The sequence below is a fragment of the Argopecten irradians genome, chromosome 5, assembly GCF_041381155.1.
Source record: "Argopecten irradians isolate NY chromosome 5, Ai_NY, whole genome shotgun sequence".
Lineage (NCBI taxonomy): Eukaryota > Metazoa > Mollusca > Bivalvia > Pectinida > Pectinidae > Argopecten > Argopecten irradians.
Window position 1 is genome coordinate 42,066,381 of NC_091138.1, and position 19,254 is coordinate 42,085,634.

Genomic DNA, 19,254 nt, shown 5'->3' on the forward strand with positions numbered 1-19,254 from the left:
ATACATTGCAACTTCTTCCTCAGATGGCTCCGACTTCGGAAAAAAGTGCGTGTCGTACGTAGAATAATAACACGATCACGAAAACTGGTACACCGCGATAACTGGTCGCGACCCAGTATATGTCATACAGTTTTGTATCTAGTACGACATTGGAGTTGACGGGCAATTCGATGATGACGTCGATTCCAAGTGGTATTTAGGATGACATTGAGTTGCCGGGCATTGACGGTCCACCAAGCGGAATTTAGAATAACGTAACGTTCTCGCAGATTCTCGTTTGTGTGCGAGAAGTTAATCATGGCGGCCGGAGCGGATAGTTTTGACAACGAGAAGCAGCAAGACTGCGACACACTCGGAAAGGGACATGTTTTAGAAGAGTTCAAAGAAATAGAAGAATTCAAGGGACTGATTGATGGACTTAAAGATATATACAATGACCAAATTGCATTGGAAGTGTCATGTGAACGATTTACAGGTGATTTTCTAACATGTCTGCAGATGTCGGTAAAATTGAAGTAACGTTAGACCGATGAGTCACAAGTTCAATAATAGAAATTTAGTAATTCAGTATGGCAAATATGGATGTCAAAACTGGTTTGCATAATGGGATGATTTGCCCGTCGAGAAATTCATATTGAAGAATGTGATTTTCAGTAGAATGTTTTTTTTTTTTTTTTTTTTTTCTAAATCACTGATTCATTAGATATCAGGTCGGGGAAAACCACCAACTTGTCTATTAAACTTAAATTAGAGTATTATACCTCAATTGGAGTATAGATTTTTTACTTAAAATAGCGGAAATTGGTTTAAAACTAACTTTTCCAAACTATTTCCATAAATCGCATTTATTTAACTACGAAACACAACACTAATGCAAAAAATAGATTTATTTCCATGTCGGAAAGTATTGAAAATTGATGCAATACTTTGAGAAAAGTTGCATCAAGTTCCTAAGTAACAAACATTTCTACTGCACAAAATATCAGTAAATTGTACTTTATCTTGGCATATATCAATGCGATTTTTTATAAAGTATAGCAAAATTTGAAAATTCAGCAATTTAGGTTATTTTTAGTAACAAATCCATACTCCAATTGAGATATAATACTCAAGTTTGTTCCCGACCTGGATATGGACCAACATTTGTAATCTGATTCTACTTTCAATTTATGAAAATATTAAACAAAATTTTAATTAAATAAGTCTGCACAAAACACAACACAAGTGTGATAAAATTATTTATGTAAAGACTTTACCAAGGTGTGTGTGTATAACCATTAATAACATTTTTTGTGACATATTTTTTTTTGTACTTTGTATAGGATTATTCTAGAAAGAAGTTGAAAAAATATAGTTATATCACCAGTATGGAACTACAACTTACATTAAGTCATCCTCAATTTCTCTGTCACAGTGTCAGTTTTATGTGTTTTTTGGGGAAAATTTTGCTGCAACAGATTTTGGAAAAAAAGATGATAAAAAAAACTTTCTTAATTCATGCTTTCAAAAATCAGGATTCCAAAATTTAGCAATATAGCTTCAAAAACTCTTGAATAGCAGAATTTGTTAATTCTGTCAGAAACATATATACATAGAGATTGGAAACTCCTTCTTTGTCTTTGTTGACAGGCAGAGGGACCTCCGGTTTATAGTCATTTTGCCTTGGCTAACTACTTTTAAGTGTATTCTTTTAAACATGACATTTTTGCATCAACACAAGGTTTAAACTTTATATCATGTTTTGATGTGATCAGTTTTCGCGATTGATGTTATTTAATATGACTTTTGAAAGCACAAAAATAAGCAATTTTACCTGGTTTCTCGAAAATCAGCCATTTAAAACTGGAAGTGCGTTTTATTTTATTAATAAATTAGTTAAAATATTATTTTTTTCTATCCAAAATCATACTCAAACCAACTGAAAATTAGTTCAGTTTTACAACATATCAAAGTTATTCTTTTATATTAATCTATTTAAGAGTTTATCTAAAAACCCCTAAGCACATACAGAGGTACATCTGCCGATCGTAAAATTGGAGGAGTTGCCAATCTCTATGTATATATGTTTCTGATTCTGTGTAGTGAAGATTTACTTCTGAAATCTCTTCCAAGAGTAGACATACAAATTTAATTATTTAATTAGATAAACATATTTGTTCACCTACCAACCCTCTTTCAACTGAAGGGAAAGTCAATAGTTACAATGATAATACTGGGAATGTGTTAAGGATGAACTTTGGCTTGGTGCAGTTGTTTGACTGGGGTTGATATTTGTTGGACCCAAAGACAAATTGTTGGCCTGGGCCGAAGGCCGAGGGCAACAGTTGTGTGAGCTGGGTCCAACAAATCATATGTTGCCCGAAAACCCATTGACTCAAAACAATGCATTGACGTAACAAATTGTATGTGTGACATCATTCTGGTCCAACAGCTACGATGGCCGAAAACAGACTGACAGAATTGTGTTACTAGTAACACGTTTTCGTCAGCAAATTTGTACGTACATATTTGTAGACCAAAACCTGTTGTTATGATAGTAGTAGATTTGGCTGTATGCGAAATGTGTACATGGCAAAAACGTGTAGTTTGGAAATCTACTGAATCCATATACCAATTAACATTCCTTTTTTCTGTGATTGATTCTTACACGGTCATATAGTGACTTTACCTGATAAGGGCATCAAAACCAAAACGCGATGTTTACTTCACTGCAAAGAGTCATGATATACAACGTATAAGACGTTCTCAGTAATAACCCATTTAGACTTATTGTAGTGCTATTCTTAGAACTATAGCGTTCAAGATTAATTTGAGCCCCCCTTTTTTCCTACCTGATTTATAGACAAAAAAACATCATAATACGGTATATGCAGGTTTACTACTACGGGTGGTATGTTTAGTTTTTACCATAAGAATATGGCGGTTTCGCAGTTGAAGGGATGTAATAGACTTTGAATGCAGATGGATAAGTATTTGATAATATGGTAACTATAGCAATCCGGGTTACCTTCAGAATTAAGTTTAAATATGTATTTAATTTCATGCATTTGAAAACAACAATATGATGAAACGAAACTTCAAACTGTTTTGGCCTTTCAAAGCCTTTATCAGGTGAAGTCCCCATATGACCGTGTAACATTCAATCACAGAACAAAGGAATGTTAATTGGTATATGGATTCAGTAGATTTCTAAACTACACGTTTTTGTCATGTACACATTTCGTGTACAGCCAAATCTACTACTATCATAACAACAGGTTTTCGTCAACAAAATATGTACGTACAAATTTTGTTGACGAAAACATACTACTATAGCATCCCTATAACTATAGGTTTTTGACACAAAATTTGTACGTACATATTTTGTTGACGAAAACGTACTACTATAGCATGCTTATAACAATAGGTTTTTTACACAAAATTTGTACGTACATATTTTGCTGATGAAAACGTGTTACTAGTAACACAATTCTGTCAGCCTGTTTTCGGCCATGGTAAACAGCACATTTTGACAGTCAATTTTAACATGGACTGCTGGACGGAACAATTCATTTCTTGGCATTTTTGTCGATAGAGTTTATCACTGTATAAAGAAACTAATTTATATGGGTATAACAATAATTTGTTTTTTTTTTCCACAGTGATTACCGACTTTTATCAAGAGCAACCTCACCTGATAGATCCACATTTAGGTAATTATAAATATATATTTATGCATACTTATTTCAAATGGCTTTTTGTCCATGGTCTGTCGTCCTTCCATCCGTCAACAATTCTTGTTATCGCTATTTCTCAGAAAGTATTGAAGGGATCTGTATCAAAATTCATATGTAGGTTCCCCTAGGGCATGTGCATATTGCATTTTGGGACGGATCGGTCAACAAGATGGCCGCCAGACAGCCATCTTGGATTTTGATAGTTAAAGTTTGTTATCGCTATTTCTCAGAAATTACTGAAGTGATCTGTCTCAAATTTCATATGTAGGTTCCCCTAGGGACCTAGTTGTGCATATTGCATTTTGGACCAATCAGTCAACAAGATGGCCGCCAGGCAGCCATCTTGGATTTTGATAGTTAAATAGTTGATAGTTTGATAGTTTCTGCTATTTCTCGGAAAGTACTGAAGCGATCTGTCTCAAATTTTATGTGTAGTATGTTTGAAAAAGTTTAAAAAGTAGAGAAAAGATCCATTTTTCCATTGTCAGACATAGATCATTCTTTGGTGGGCGCCAAGATCCTTCTGGGATCTCTTGTCACAATTGAAGACAAAGTTTGTTAACGCTATTTCTAAGAAAGTACTAAAGGGATTTGTATCAAATTTCATGTGCAGGTTCTCCTAGGTCCCTTAGTTGTGCATATTGCATTTTGGAACTGATTAGTGAACAAGATGGCCGACAGGACGCCATCTTCGATTTTGACAATTGGAGTTTGTTACCGCTATTTCTCAGAAGGTACTGAAGGGATTTGTCTCAAATTTCACGTGCATGTTCCCCTAGAGGTCCAGTTGTGCATATTGCATTTTGGGACCGATCGGTCAACAAGATGGCCGACAGGCCACCATCATGGATTTTGATAGTTGAAGTTTGTTACTGCTATATATTTTAGAAAATGCTAAAAGGATCTTTCTCAAATTTCATATGTAGTATGTAGACAGTAGTAAAAGTTTAGAAAGCGGAGAAAAGATTCCTCTTTTTGTTGTCAGATGTACTGTAAAAACTTGTATAATTTGCGCACCAGTGTAATTTGCGCAGGTACTTTTTAGGGCTGAAAATGTTGATAAAAATCTACTATCAGTATATTTTGCGCATCAAAATTTTTTGGGAAAAACGATGTCCAGGGAGTCCCAAAATCGATGTATGAAGGTGACAATTTCAATGCAAAATATTCCCCAGAAATGCTTGAAAACTTGCACAAAGAAGTGTTGTATTAAGAAGAAATAACATATTAAAACCACATTGTGTTTGTTTTCTTTTATTGGCCACCGTAACCTGAAACTAAAATATCTTGCAGATGTCCAAAACATCGGCGGTCCGGTTCGCCGTACTCCATGCACATGTCAATGTTTTGAGATATTACACATGAATAGTAATCAGGAATATTCAAAAAGATTAGAATCTATTTGTTTAAAATTGTCACAATAAGTAATTAGTGTGTTTGAGATCATTAACAATCAACAGCAATCGGCTAGCGGATACGTTAGCTTGCAACAATCACATTGTGAGTAAACTCATGATCACTACCTGTACGGTACCAGATCCAAGCTGATGGCTAATTATATTTATCAATACGATTGAATATGTCACTAACCTTGTAGCTTGTTAATTCTGCAGTAATAAAATTGCAAACCACTTATTGAAAGTCCTAAATATAGGTCAGTTTAGGCATCTTATAAATCCCACGTGTGTTTTGACTTTTTGCGCACGGCCTGCAGACGGGGTAAATAAGTTTGTGTATACACACACACGCTCTCTACAGACTCTCTCTATAGCCTCTCTCCCCTAAAAAAATACAGGTAAACTACATTGACCCGGCCAAAGTCACTGATTGTGGCTGTCCCATTACACTACGAGGTGTACAGGGTATACATCTCTTGCTGTCAGTAGAAGCCATGCTTTCAGTCAGTCGCCATTGAAATTCTCGGGGTAAATGTAAACAAGACATCGTGGTCATAACTTAACACTTTAATTAGCCATAGATAATCCACTATAATAGGTAAGGCATTGTTTTTACAATCATTAATATGTTTTATATATAAAATGGCTACTATACACAGAGCGGTACCTCAACATTCATAGATCGCCAGCCCCTCAGAATGGACAGATTTTTTCCCCGTAAATTTTTTAAAACTACTCTATCAATGTAATTTGCGCACCCCCAACTTCAAATTTTATTTTTGTACAGAAAAAGTGCGCAAATTACACAAGTTTTTACGGGTAGATCATTCTTTGGTACGCGCCAAGATCACTCTGGGATCTCGTGTAATTAAATTGTTCAAAAGGTGATGATACATGTATGTGTAGTATTAATGGTAAGATATTAACTTTTGCAACTCTAGAAAATTATTACTCACATTTTACATTCCCATTTCAAAGATTAAAAGCCATTTTGGAAATTTTTAAGGTAGTAGGCCTTTGATAATCAACTTTTATAACATTTGTTAAAGAATTGTTTTATTCATTGTTATTTAACATTGTATTAAAACAGTGAAGCATGTTACTTCTGCACTTTTTTTGATCTCTCAGTAAATTTTTTAAAGCTAAGAAATTGAGAACGTTGATACAATATTTCTATATTAGGTGTTTTATAATGTGATCATTGTAACTTTTTTTTTTCCAGAATCTTTGATGGCCCAGATTCTTGGTATTGTTCGGGATAAGAAGTCTCCTCCAGCCCTTATTCATCTCGCCTTCAAATATCTCTATCTCATCACAAAGGTAAAAATTATTATAATGATTATCAAACCAATGACGTTTTAGGGGACAATTTATTTCTGCTTCCATTGGGGCATCTTATAAATAAGAACATAAAGAGAATAAAATTATACTGACCATAATACCATAAGTCTTCAAATATTTTTCGCTTGAAAATGATTCCAAAATCAATTTGATCAAACTTCGTGTTACAGATGAGAGGCTTCAAGATAATTGTTAGACAGTTTCCACATGAGGTGGCTGATGTTGAACCAGTCCTGGCATTGCTTGTTCAACAGGATCCAAAAAATCACCAGGTAATGTTAGGATGCAGATGAAGCAATCATTCAGGATCATGGTTTACTTAAACCATAAACATTGTATCATTAAATCTGGTATTTGCATTCAAACATCAAGAAAATTATTTTGGTTTTAAAAGTTTTTTCCCTAGTTTTTAAAGTGGTTTTTTTTTGGTTTTTTTTTTGGGTGTTTTTTAGAGAAGCCTTGATGAATCATCAACCTGTAAATGTCAAAGTTATTTAAAAGACATTAAGTACTGTTTATTCTTTCCTGTTTCATTTGATTGTTTTAATTTCCTACTAACGAAGTGGCTGTGATGACCGATGTCCTGACATATTACCACAAGCACTCCACCTCTGGGTTGCGAGTTTGAATCCCATGTGGGGCAGTTGCCAGGTACTGACCGCTGGTCGGTGGTTCTTCAACTGGGTACTCAGGCTTCCCTCCACCTACAAACTTTGCACAAACTTTGTTAAATTACCCTGGCTGTTAATTGGTCAGTAAACTAAAAATATACATATCCTACAGTGGCCAGGGTCATTTTCTGCATTGCTTTTAAAGGTGGTGAAAAGCAGGAGTACCTAAAGAAAAACTACCAACATGTGGTCATTACCTGGCAAGTGCCCCACATGGGATTCAAACTCATGACCCAAAGATGTTAGGGTCTGTGGTAATATATCGGGAGAGCAACTCTTGGCCTAGCTATCTCCTATCATAGTTGTATGTGGTAGTAATGAAAAGGGAAAAAGTGACTCCCTTTCTTTAATAATAATTGTGTGTCCATCATGAGATTACTGGTTTATAGAGGAAGAGAGGATGTTTTGAGTGTGAGCCTTGTTTTGTTGATAGACTTGGGAGTCCCGTTACATGTTAATCCTTTGGCTGTCCATGGTTTGTATGATTCCATTTGACATGGTACGACTGGACAGTAATGCTGTCAGTGAGTCGGGAGAGAGGCGAAAACCAGTCATGGACCGAATACTTGATATTGCAAGGGTAAGTTTTAAGATAACTGTAGTGAAAAATATGTATGATTTATCCTTCACACCCAATATATCATTACAAAGGTATGTAGAACCTAATGTATGTTTATATTACTGCACAAGTTGTAATAATTTTCTTTACACATTCTGTTTGTTTGGTTCCAAAAGTTAAACTACTACGTACATGCAAATTGGTTACGATATGAATTTAACCATGAAATCACAAATTTTTTGGTTGCTGTAAAAGCTTTATGCAAAGACTGAAAAGTCATTCAACTGTAATTTAATGTGATCAAATGTTGTCAATAAATGATGGATTAATGTAAAAATTTGTCTATGAACCAAAACCTGGTTGAAATATTTTATAGATGTACTTAACGGAGAATGACAAGTGTAGAGACGCTGCTGGTTATCTCGCCTCCCGCTTTCTCACAAGGCCCGATGTAAAAAAGGACCGACTGCCAGACTTCCTCGACTGGGCGTTAAATATCCTCATCAGTTCAGACAGTAAGTGGTTGACAAGTTGTTTGACGACATTTTTGGGTTCTATCAGCTACGTAGGTTCTATCAGCTCTGATAGTACGTTTGTCGCCAAGTGTTTTCCATAAGACAAACAACTATTGATTATCACTGTTAAAGAAACATGCAGTAAACATTTTATGATCTTTCTAAAAAAGTCAAATTTGCCTGTATACTGTAAATTTAAAGGACATGTCATGTACTTATTGTTGCACATCAAATTTTAGGGCAAATATGAAAAAGTGTAAATTAATATTTATTAGCAAAGATTTAGATTAGCGTAATGCATTGGTTTAATCCCAGAAATTCCCTTTTACAAAATTTAGCAATGTACATGAATTAGCAGTTCAAAGACATTGTGAAAATCTCTCAAGCAAAATTATTGCTAAAATAATGTTTAGTGTAATTTTATAGACATCTATAATCTCTGTGTGCTCCTTACGATCGTATTTAGCATAGAAAAAGCCTCCCTATATCATTGTCCATTTTCTTTAGCTCATTCATCCCTAAATACACATTTAGACTCTTCTAAATCAAAGACTAGACCAGTCCATTATGAAAGTTCAGGGGTCAGTGAGTTATTGTGATAACTGAAATTTGAGTTTAAGTTATCTAGGTGTTAATTGCCTGATATGATTGTATCTGATCATGATATATTTACCTTACAGTGAAAATGATGGCAGGGATGACTCGAGTGACCGGCATACTGACCATGACTGCCCTGCTCTTCAAACAAGGCAAAAGGGAAGATCTATTGGAATATGGTAAGTATGCCTTCAATGCAGAGAAGCTAGCAAGGTTACCGTAATCATACTGTATTAATTAACACATTTACCCCTGAAGATTCATTTAGGCTCTTCTTTAGATTCACACTCATTTCAAGATTTTAAAAAATTCAGGAAAATAATAAAGCAATTAATAGCGTTTTAATTACATGTCATATCTACAAAAGAAAAAAACCCAACCACAATTGACTAAATTAAATTATTATGTTGAATGTAACAGATTATAACTATTTCACAATTGTTGGAATATATCATGAAATATTGATGTCCTTTTATGAATATTTTGACATATCTGTCACAGCTCCAGTCGTTCTGACCAAAGTAAACAACCTGAATCTAGGAGAATGCAACAACAGCGCCATTAGAAAGCATGGTGTCAAGGTCATACAGAGGCTTGGTCTTACCTTTCTTAAAAACAGGGTAGCGTCCTGGAGGTGCGTCATATATCACATCACATTGTGTGCAGAACTTATCTGTACAAGTCATGTATTTGTTATAACGGCGCCATAAACTGAAAAATTACAAGCTTGTGGATGTCCCTATTCCTTTAATTTCATTGAAAGAAATATTTCGAAAATGTGTGATAATGCATAGTTCACAACAAAAAACCATATACCCCTATATATATAAACTTAAACAATAGTGACATTTAAATTAGTTCTCAGGTGTTCTTTGTACATTCATAAATACAATGTATTTACAGTTCAGCTAAAAATCTCTAAAAGATTCAATGTGCAAGCAGTTTGATGAAAATGATTCAACAATAACACATATATGCACGCACTGATCTCAATTCTTAATACATGCATCAATTTCATGTCAATTCATAGGTTTTCTTATATCGTTACTTTGCATGTTTATCAAACCAGCTACAAATTTAATTTTAAATAATATAATAATTATTTGACATATCTTTAAGTTCCTGTTATAAGCTTACTTTCTTAGAATAACAATTAAATTCAACTAATTCACCCCTAAAAACATTAATGAACTCTTCCAATATTAAGGCGGGAACAGGTCATTATCACATTGTAGGGTATAATGAGTTAATACCAGTTATTATAAAACAGATACCAGCGTGGGAGCCGTTCCTTGACAGACAATCTGAAACAGGGCTACCAACCAGAAGTTCAGTCAACCGCAATGACTACAGCACAGCAAGACGAGGAATATGATATTCCTGAGGAGGTTGAAGAGGTCATTGGTAGGTCAAAAAGGTCAAAGTTCACAATGGGACAAATTCACATACCATGTGATAATGAATAATGTTTGTGTGGGACTAGTATCACCAGTAGTGATGGAACGTAACACTGTGTAATCTTCCTGCTGAAATGACGTTAGTGCAGGATATCATCCTTTAACGTCATTCCATTACCGATAGAAACAACAATAGTCCTGCACAAATGTTATCAGGTATCACAAGGTACATGAGTCAGTGTTGCTTCTAAGATGGGATTTGCAGCAATTCCTCTACTTTTAAAATAATGCCCCATAAAATTGTACTGTGTGCAGACTAAATGCAGCATTTGTAACTGAAATGCCTTGTTTGTTTACTCGGTACGGGCATCCTTCTCTGTGTTTTCAAAAAATACAGCTGTCGCTCGGTAATGTTTACGTGTATGCCGACGGTCAACAGTAGGCCAAATTTCATTGGGTAATGTGTATCACTGTTGTCCAATCAATGTTGCGCTTGTATATTTGACATGTCTAGCGCGTGCACCCCTGTCGAATGAAGATATGCATGTCCCCAGAACATACCTCACATGTGTCACTTACACAAGTGTCCTGATAATAATTGACAACGAGATGAATAGAACATTATTTCAATTCAACTTTACATCAAATCGGCAATGTGACAATGAGGATAACGAGGATAATGTTGACGGTGATTCCGAAAGCGAAAGTGACTCAAATCAGACAGACGGCCCATCTCGTTCCAAGAAAACGAAAGTGAAAAAAATGTTTCAGACAGCATGGCTGGCAAAATGGCCGTGGTTAAGAAAAGTCGAGAAAGGAATGCAGTGTAACGTTTGTTTGGATCAAAAGAAAGCAAACAAATTCACAGGATCGTCGGGATGCGAGAATTACAGGACTAGTACGCTTTAACGCCATGCAGAATCGTCCTATCATAGGGACAGTCTCCGGGCTGTGGCACTACAGAAGGATTTTGATAAGGTATATACTCTTAATAGAAATCAATAATTAAATTGCATGTCTTTGAAGTTTACATATTGTAGCCAGGTGTAGGGTAATGTGGGATGGGGGGATTGAGTCTGTTAATTTGTCATATTTCCATGTTAAAGTTTTTGAGCAAGTTTCTATTTTGTCAATTGTTTAAGCACAAGTCATCATAAATGTTTATGATCTTATTTTCCTAATGTGTATGGATGCTGAACGTGATAATACAACCAATTTGGGGCCCTTTAGGGGGTTTTTGAGTCTGTTAATTTGTCATATTTCCATGTTTAAATAGTAAATACTTGAACATCAACTTCTTCTGAATAGGCGAGCTTTGCTGTTCTCCAACAGCTCTTGTTTTTAATAATTGTATCTACATATGCTAAGGTGACCGGATATTTGAGAACTATAAAGTTAGAACTTTGGGCCTGAGTATTTAAAGAACTGCGATCTGACCCAATAATTTACCCGATACACTATAAGTGTAAAACAGACCATAAAATAATGATAATATATATGAATTTAAAGTTTAAAACATGGATACATTTTTTTGTAACAAAGAAAACAAAATGAAACAAGTTATTGTTTTTCTTTTCCTTCAGGCAGCACAGACCGCAAGAAAAGATGTGGACAAATCAATTGAATCTGCGATGATCAACGTATTCTGGATGGCCAAAGAAGATATTAAAGAAATATTCAAGCATGTGCAATTTCCTAAAAGTCCAGGAGTGTCAGAAAATTGAATATTTTTCTGTTTGGAATAATGCTACATATACATCAAGATGTTCAGGGAAAGAATTCCAGGCTTGTGTTGCAGAAGCAATCCAGCATGATATTATTGAGAAGATCAAGAATGCAGATATGTTCTCAGTCCTTGTAGACCAAAGCACTGATATCTCCATATCAAAGCAGATGGTTGCGTATGTTCGAGTGGTAGATCCAGAATTTAACCCTCGTACATATTTTCTAGAGAACACAACTATTGACAACCCAAAGTCGGATGCTGCAGTTTTATTTCAAGCGATTGAGATTTGTATTGGTGACAAAGGATTTAACATTAATCAGGTGAAAGGCTTTGGGTCAGACGGAGCTTCTGTCATGGTAGGCAGACACAGTGGTGTTGCTACAAGAGTGAAGCAAAAAAGTCCACACTGTATCAGTATCCATTGCATGGCACATCGGTTTAACCTTGTAACTTCCCAAGCATCAAAGAACATCACTTTCATGAAGGATTTTGAGAAAACTTTGAGCGATCTTTACTATTACTTCGGTGGAAGTAAGTCAGGAAACCGAAAATGTGAATTGCAAGAAATTCAAAAAGTCTTGGATGGTCCACAAGTGAAGATTAAGGAATGTCATGAAATTAGGTGGATAGCGTTTTCTGAGGCTGTGTTTGCTGTTTACAGGAGTTGGTCATCTTTGGTAACCTACTTCAGACGTCATGATGATAGCAAGTGCAAGTCATTTAGAGCAAAACTGACAGACTACAAGTTTGTGTCTGTGTTACATCTTCTGATGGACATTCTGCCTTCAGTAGCACAGATGTCAATGGTGCTGCAGAAACAGGACATAGATATTACTGCAGTCAAGCCAGCATTTGATGGTTTGAAGGACAAAATTAAACTTGCGAAGAGAAGGAAATCTCATTATCAGTGTGAGCTTCAGGAAAAGCTGCAGATGAAGGAAAATGTCCAACAATACCAAGGTAATAACCTGACTGTTGGATCGAACTTGAAGGACACAAGCAAGCAACTAGAAACAATAAGACATGAGTTCTGTGATACCATGATCAAGAATATTGAAGACAGATTTCCAAAAGAAGCATTGACTGTTGCCTCTGCATTCCATATTTTTGGAATGAGGCCCTTGAGCTTTATGTCTGAAGAAGACAGGGAGGCATTCGGAGAGAAAGAAATGGATATTCTACTGGAGCATTATGGGAAGGAAATCACCAAGGAGGGGGTTACTAGCCCACCTATGGTTAATCCTGTGAAATGCAAAGAGGAATTTCAGTTGGCAAAGAAAATTGTGCTTGAGCAGATGTATCCAAGGGACAATACTAAACTTTTACTGAAACTGTTGTTCACTTACCACAAAGAAACCCTGCCAAATTTAGTTGTCCTTGCAAACCTCTGCTTGATCATGCCATTCCAGACTGCTGATTGCGAAAGGGGTTTTAGCTGTCAAATGGTATCAAAACATCTAGAAGAAACAGAATGAACGCTGAACATTTAAACATTCTCATGACTATCAAAATCGAAGGTGGGAAGGTTGAGGACTATGACTTTTCAAGTGCTATAAAAATTTGGAAGGGAAAGAAGCAAAGGAGAATTTGTTCAAAGTAGGACAGATTTAGAGTGTGCTGGGTATTGCAACGGAAAAGCAACATTGTAAATCAATGATGTAGAAAATGTGTTCTATGACATAGGTAGCAAATGAGACACTCTCTTTAATATACAACTTTATAATAGTCATAATTTGAAGTTTGGATAAAGGCGTTGCCATTTAAAACATTGTGGATGTGTTTGTTGTCAGTTTTAACTTGTGTTTGAAGTTACTTAAATGTGAATCCCTATCAACTTTTGATATGCCCCAACATGTATATAAGGGGCCACCTGCCCCACATCACTCAGATTCTGTAAGTAACACTGTGAGTGAATCCCATTGAAAGACAGAGATGTAAAAATGTAATAAATAGAATTTTCTTGTTTATTGATAATTTATTCTTGTATTGTGGAAACTTTTTATAATTTCACTTGTGCTTCGCACCCCAAAATTAATGTTATTCATCAAGAAAAAGGAATATATATTTCCGATGGTATCATTGTGCATTCATATGAGAGAAAAAAAATAGAATAAAATGCCCTTCACTAAGATAAAAGATATAACAAAATTGAATTGAAATATGACCCATGTCATGTTGGGTAAATTCTATACTTTATATGGTGTTTCTATGTTTTAAACATCGATGTACAATTATGTTAACTTAAATGTACATCTTATTTTTTGTTACAGAGCAACTTCTCGGTGGACTCAAGGACAAGGATACAGTGGTCAGATGGTCAGCGGCCAAAGGGTAAGTAATGCGATAAGACTGCCATACATTCTATTTCATTTCAGAAATATTTTATTAACAATACAAATATACATAAATACAGAGTACATATATACATTATATTGTCAAAAGAATAAGACAACAGGCATATTGCCTATATTAGTCTTCTTCTGTTACTTCCGGTTAGGCTTGAAAGAAATATGGTATGTTTCACTCTATTACAAAAACATGGCATTACGTGTTTAGTATTGAACTCAGGAAAAAGGGATTTATATTCATCGTGTAATTAAATGGACTATGCATTATGATTAAAAGGATAATTTCTACTAAAAAAAATCAAGCAAACTAAGTTGATACATGTAATTAATAGAGTGAATGCAGAACACATTTCCAACAAGCCTTAAATGAAGAAATATACGTTTCAATATTTTTTTTATATAGAACTACTCTTTCACGCTCATTCATTCCTTTCCATTCATACTAGAATGTTATATAAATTTATTATAGTATAATAATGACTTAATTAATTGCTATAATATCATAGTAAGTAAATGTAACTGAATTACTACTACTTAGTATTGCATATACTTCAAATTATTTGTACATAGAAAAACGTTTTGAGGATTTAATATATAGATTTACATGAGAAAGAATAAGTGTATTTATTTGATCAGGTACATGTACATTACGGATGCCACACAGTAGGCATTGTAGATTTACATAACCTAATAAATTGTAGATGGATAAAATGTGGTGCCTTAAATCATTATACAATGGACATTGAAAGAAAAAATGAACTAAATCTTCACTGGGAGCACCACATACACAGGATGAGTTATCAATCAGGTGATCAGAATGTTTATCAAAATTAAGGTCACTTTTAAAATTTCTAAGTTGGCAAAGGATTATGTTAAGTTGTCTTGGAGAGGAATCCATGAAGACTTCTGAAACTATCATATCGTGAGCAATTTTCAATTTACATTTAAAAGAAGAAATTGAAACAGAGTCTCTAATGGAACTGTCAAGTGAGTTCCACATATCCATGGTTGACGGAAAAAAACTTTTCTTATAGCTATTAGTTCTTGACTGTGGAATATTAAATACTCTGTTATTTCTAAAATTGTATACATTGTTTAGATTTAAATATGGTTGTATAATATTATAAAGATACATTGGAGTATAATTATTAATAATTTTAAACATTAGTATAAGTTTGTGATCCTGTCTTCTTTTACTTAATGGTTCTAGTTGTGTTTCGTTATATAAAATATAGTGAGATGTACCTCTTCTAAGTCCTGTTATTAATCTCATAGCTTCCAGTTGAATGGATTCAAGAAGATCAGCTTCAGCTTGTGTACAATTGTCCCAGACTACATCAGCATATTCTAATATTGGTCTTATGTAGGAAGTATATAAAGTTTTCAAAGTGTTTCTATCAACTAAATTTTTCAATACACGAAGTAAACTTAATCTAGCGTTAGCTTTTTGATATATATTAGAAATATGGTCTGACCATGTTCCTTTACTATTGAAGGTAAGCCCTAGGTGGTTATGGAATTCATTTTGTGCAATTATATTATAATTAAATAAAAGATGTGGATAATCAATATTTTGTCTTCGACTGAGGTTCATAGCTATTGTTTTATTAGGGTTGAAGAGAATTTGCCATTTAAGTGCCCATTCTGAGATAGAGGCTAAGTCATTATTAAGCAGTGAAGATGGTGTTTCCAGATCATTATTATTTTGTATTATTACATAAAGAGAAGTGTCATCTGCAAATAATTTGATATTACTGTTAATATCATTAGTAATATCATTAATAAAGAGTAAAAACAAAAATGGACCAAGGACAGATCCTTGAGGGACTCCTGCCGAAATAGGTTTAGTGTTGGATTGATACCCTTCAAATATTACCCTTTGTTTTCTGTCAGATAGGTAAGCATTGAACCAATTATATAATTTACCTTTAATACCATAAGATTTTAATTTATGTAAAAGACCTAAATGCCATACGCGATCAAAAGCTTTACTTATATCACAGAAAACAAAGCGCAAATCTTTACCTTGATCTAACATACTACTTATAGTATTATATATATCAGTTAACTGATTAACTGTAGAGTCAGTGGGTCGAAAACCTGACTGATGTTCACTTAACATATTATTACTTGAAATATAATTAAACGTGTATTTAAAAATAATTTTTTCTAAAATTTTAATAAAGACAGAAGTGACCGCTATGGGCCGATAATTATTAAGGTCACTGGTTTCGCCTTTTCCTTTATAAATTGCAGTAACATTAGCAACTTTTAAAATATCTGGTATTTCTCCAATAGTTAATGTTTTATTAAATAATAATTTAAGTGGATATACTAAAGATGGCGAGATATTTTTAATAATAACTGGTAAAATACCATCTGGACCAGCTGGTTTATTTTTATTTAGAATGTGAAGTTGGTCAATAATATCTTGTTCATTTATATTTATTTCTGAGAGTTCAACATGAGGCAGGGGAGGTAATTCAGGTAGATCAGAGTCTCTGATGTCAGATGCAATACTAGTAAAGTGATTATTCAATGCCTCAGCTTTATCAAGTGGATGAATAAGAATTTCATTGTTGTTTATTAATGGAGAAGATTGGCTATTATTAATATTGATTTTTCCCATAGCTTTAGCAATTTTGCCACCACTTTTTAGGATTAGTAGACTTATCAGCAAGAGAGCTCTGTAATTTTTTCATATAACTTTCCTTTGTTTTCCTAATCAAATCAATTACTTCATTCCGAAAGTTCCTAAATTTTGCCCAGTCCTGAACCCTATTTTTTTGTTTAGCAAGACGATGTAATCTGTTTTTTTGTCTCAATTTATGTCTAATTTCACCAGTCATCCACGGCTTATCATCAGGATGTACAATAACTGTTTTATGTGGTAAATGTTTGTTAGTAGCAGTGTTTATTTTCTCTAACAGAATAGAATATAATTCGTTAATATTATTACTATCATTAAAAATAACATCCCAATCAGTATTACGTAATTCACTATTAATATTTTCCCAATTTGCTTCATTGAAATTAAAAACATTTTTTTTATAAGGTTTGCTTCTACAAGTTTTAAAACAGATATAAGCTAGTATTGGGCAGTGATCACTACAGAGGGGAGAAAGTACTTGTGTTGAATTAAAAATATTCACATTATTGGTAATAAAAACATCTATCAGTGTAGCAGTGGTATCAGTAATACGTGTGGGTGCTTGTATGAGGTTTATTAATTGATATTTAGTTAGAAGCTTAGAGAGATGAGAAGAAGTCTTCATTTTTAGCATGTCAATGTTAATATCACCAGTAATGATAATGTTATGAGTAGTATTGATAAGGTTATCTATTACAATATCAAGTTTATTCCAGTAATCAACTGCAGTATTGGGAGGTCTATACAAGCAACATAGAAGTATTTTTTTGTTTGAGGAACTTATCTCTAAAATAATATGTTCAATATTTTCAGTCTCTAAATCATTTCTGCGATTAACATGAATATTACTTTTAGTATAAATCAAGATACCTCCACCATGTTGAAGCTGCCTATCTCTTCGATATAAATTAGGATGGGATTTCAATTGTAGATCAGTATTCAATACATTGGGGTCGAGATGAGTTTCAGTTAGGCATATGATATCATTATCACATAATTCAGCATCAATTAGATCAATTTTATTCCTGAGAGACCTAACATTTAAGTGTACTATTGATAAATCATTGAATAAATAATTTTCATCAGAAGAAGCTGAGGATGGACCTGGATTTGTGTGAATATCACCTGACATGATAAGTAGAATTACAATAATTAAAAGGTAATACTTTAAATTAGAAGTAAAGGGACATAAGATGCAAGTCATATTTAATCTGTTACATTCATACACACTCATACTTACAAAAAAAATATAGAAAATCATAATTAACTTTAAAGTACTTACTAAAAATGAGTTAGAGAGGGAAGATCAACACAACGATGAGGACAAAGTTGCATATGTCTCCTCCGTGTACTTTATGAATTATATCAAGGATTTAGAAATATATACGGATATAATACATTATAAATGTATGTCTTGGTTATAAAATATAAGCAAGGTTTAATTTCAGTTGATAATAATTTGATCAAATTAGATCTAATTTGTTGCGTACAGTACTGCATTGACAAAAAAAAAATATGTCAATCAATCAATAAGTTTAGGGGATTTACTAGAGAGAGAGAGATATAGAATTAATTCTTACACTGTAAGCTTATTATATATATGTGTGTCATTGGGTAATCTATGCATGAGGTACAGTAGTCCGCTAAACCATACATTCTATAAATACAGCCAAGTGGTCAGATGGTCAGCGGCCAAAGGGTAAGTAATGTGTTAGGACTGCCATACATTCTGTTAATACAGCCACGTGGTCAGATGGTCAGCGGCCAAAGGGTAAGTAATGTGTTAGGACTGCCATACATTCTGTTAATACAGCCACGTGGTCAGATGGTCAGCGGCCAAAGGGTAAGTAATGTGTTAGGACTGCCATACATTCTGTTAATACAGCCACGTGGTCAGATGGTCAGCGGCCAAAGGGTAAGTAATGTGTTAGGACTGCCATACATTCAGTTAATACAGCCATGTGGTCAGATGGTCAGCGGCCAAAGGGTAAGTAATGTGTTAGGACTGCCATACATTATGTTAATACAGCCATGTGGTCAGATGGTCAGCGGCCAAAGGGTAAGTAATGTGTTAGGACTGCCATACATTCTGTTAATACAGCCACGTGGTCAGATGGTCAGCGGCCAAAGGGTAAGTAATGTGTTAGGACTGCCATACATTCTGTTAATACAGCCATGTGGTCAGATGGTCAGCGGCCAAAGGGTAATAAGTAATGTGTTAGGACTGCCATACATTCTGTTAATACAGCCATGTGGTCAGATGGTCAGCGGCCAAAGGGTAATAAGTAATGTGTTAGGACTGCCATACATTCTGTTAATACAGCCACGTGGTCAGAT

At 34.3% G+C, this 19,254-nt stretch overlaps 2 protein-coding genes across 2 annotated transcripts in view; both read left to right on the forward strand.

The window, feature by feature from the left end:
* Positions 1-266: 266 nt before the first annotated feature.
* LOC138323909 (tubulin-specific chaperone D-like) overlaps positions 267-19,254 on the forward strand; it is a 63,414-nt gene continuing 44,426 nt past the window's right edge. The window contains exons 1-10 of the mRNA XM_069268839.1: positions 267-475; positions 3,642-3,692; positions 6,336-6,433; positions 6,625-6,726; positions 7,559-7,705; positions 8,061-8,199; positions 8,880-8,975; positions 9,298-9,430; positions 10,067-10,200; positions 14,190-14,250. Coding sequence (XP_069124940.1) covers positions 298-475; positions 3,642-3,692; positions 6,336-6,433; positions 6,625-6,726; positions 7,559-7,705; positions 8,061-8,199; positions 8,880-8,975; positions 9,298-9,430; positions 10,067-10,200; positions 14,190-14,250 — 1,139 coding nt within the window. The 5' untranslated portion in view covers positions 267-297. The remainder of the gene's footprint in view (positions 476-3,641; positions 3,693-6,335; positions 6,434-6,624; positions 6,727-7,558; positions 7,706-8,060; positions 8,200-8,879; positions 8,976-9,297; positions 9,431-10,066; positions 10,201-14,189; positions 14,251-19,254) is intronic.
* Positions 10,222-14,041, forward strand: LOC138323910 (zinc finger protein 862-like). The gene is made up of 2 exons (XM_069268840.1): positions 10,222-11,171; positions 11,777-14,041. The coding sequence occupies exon 2, from the start codon at positions 11,877-11,879 to the stop codon at positions 13,392-13,394; it is 1,518 nt and encodes a 505-aa protein (XP_069124941.1). The 5' UTR covers positions 10,222-11,171; positions 11,777-11,876; the 3' UTR covers positions 13,395-14,041.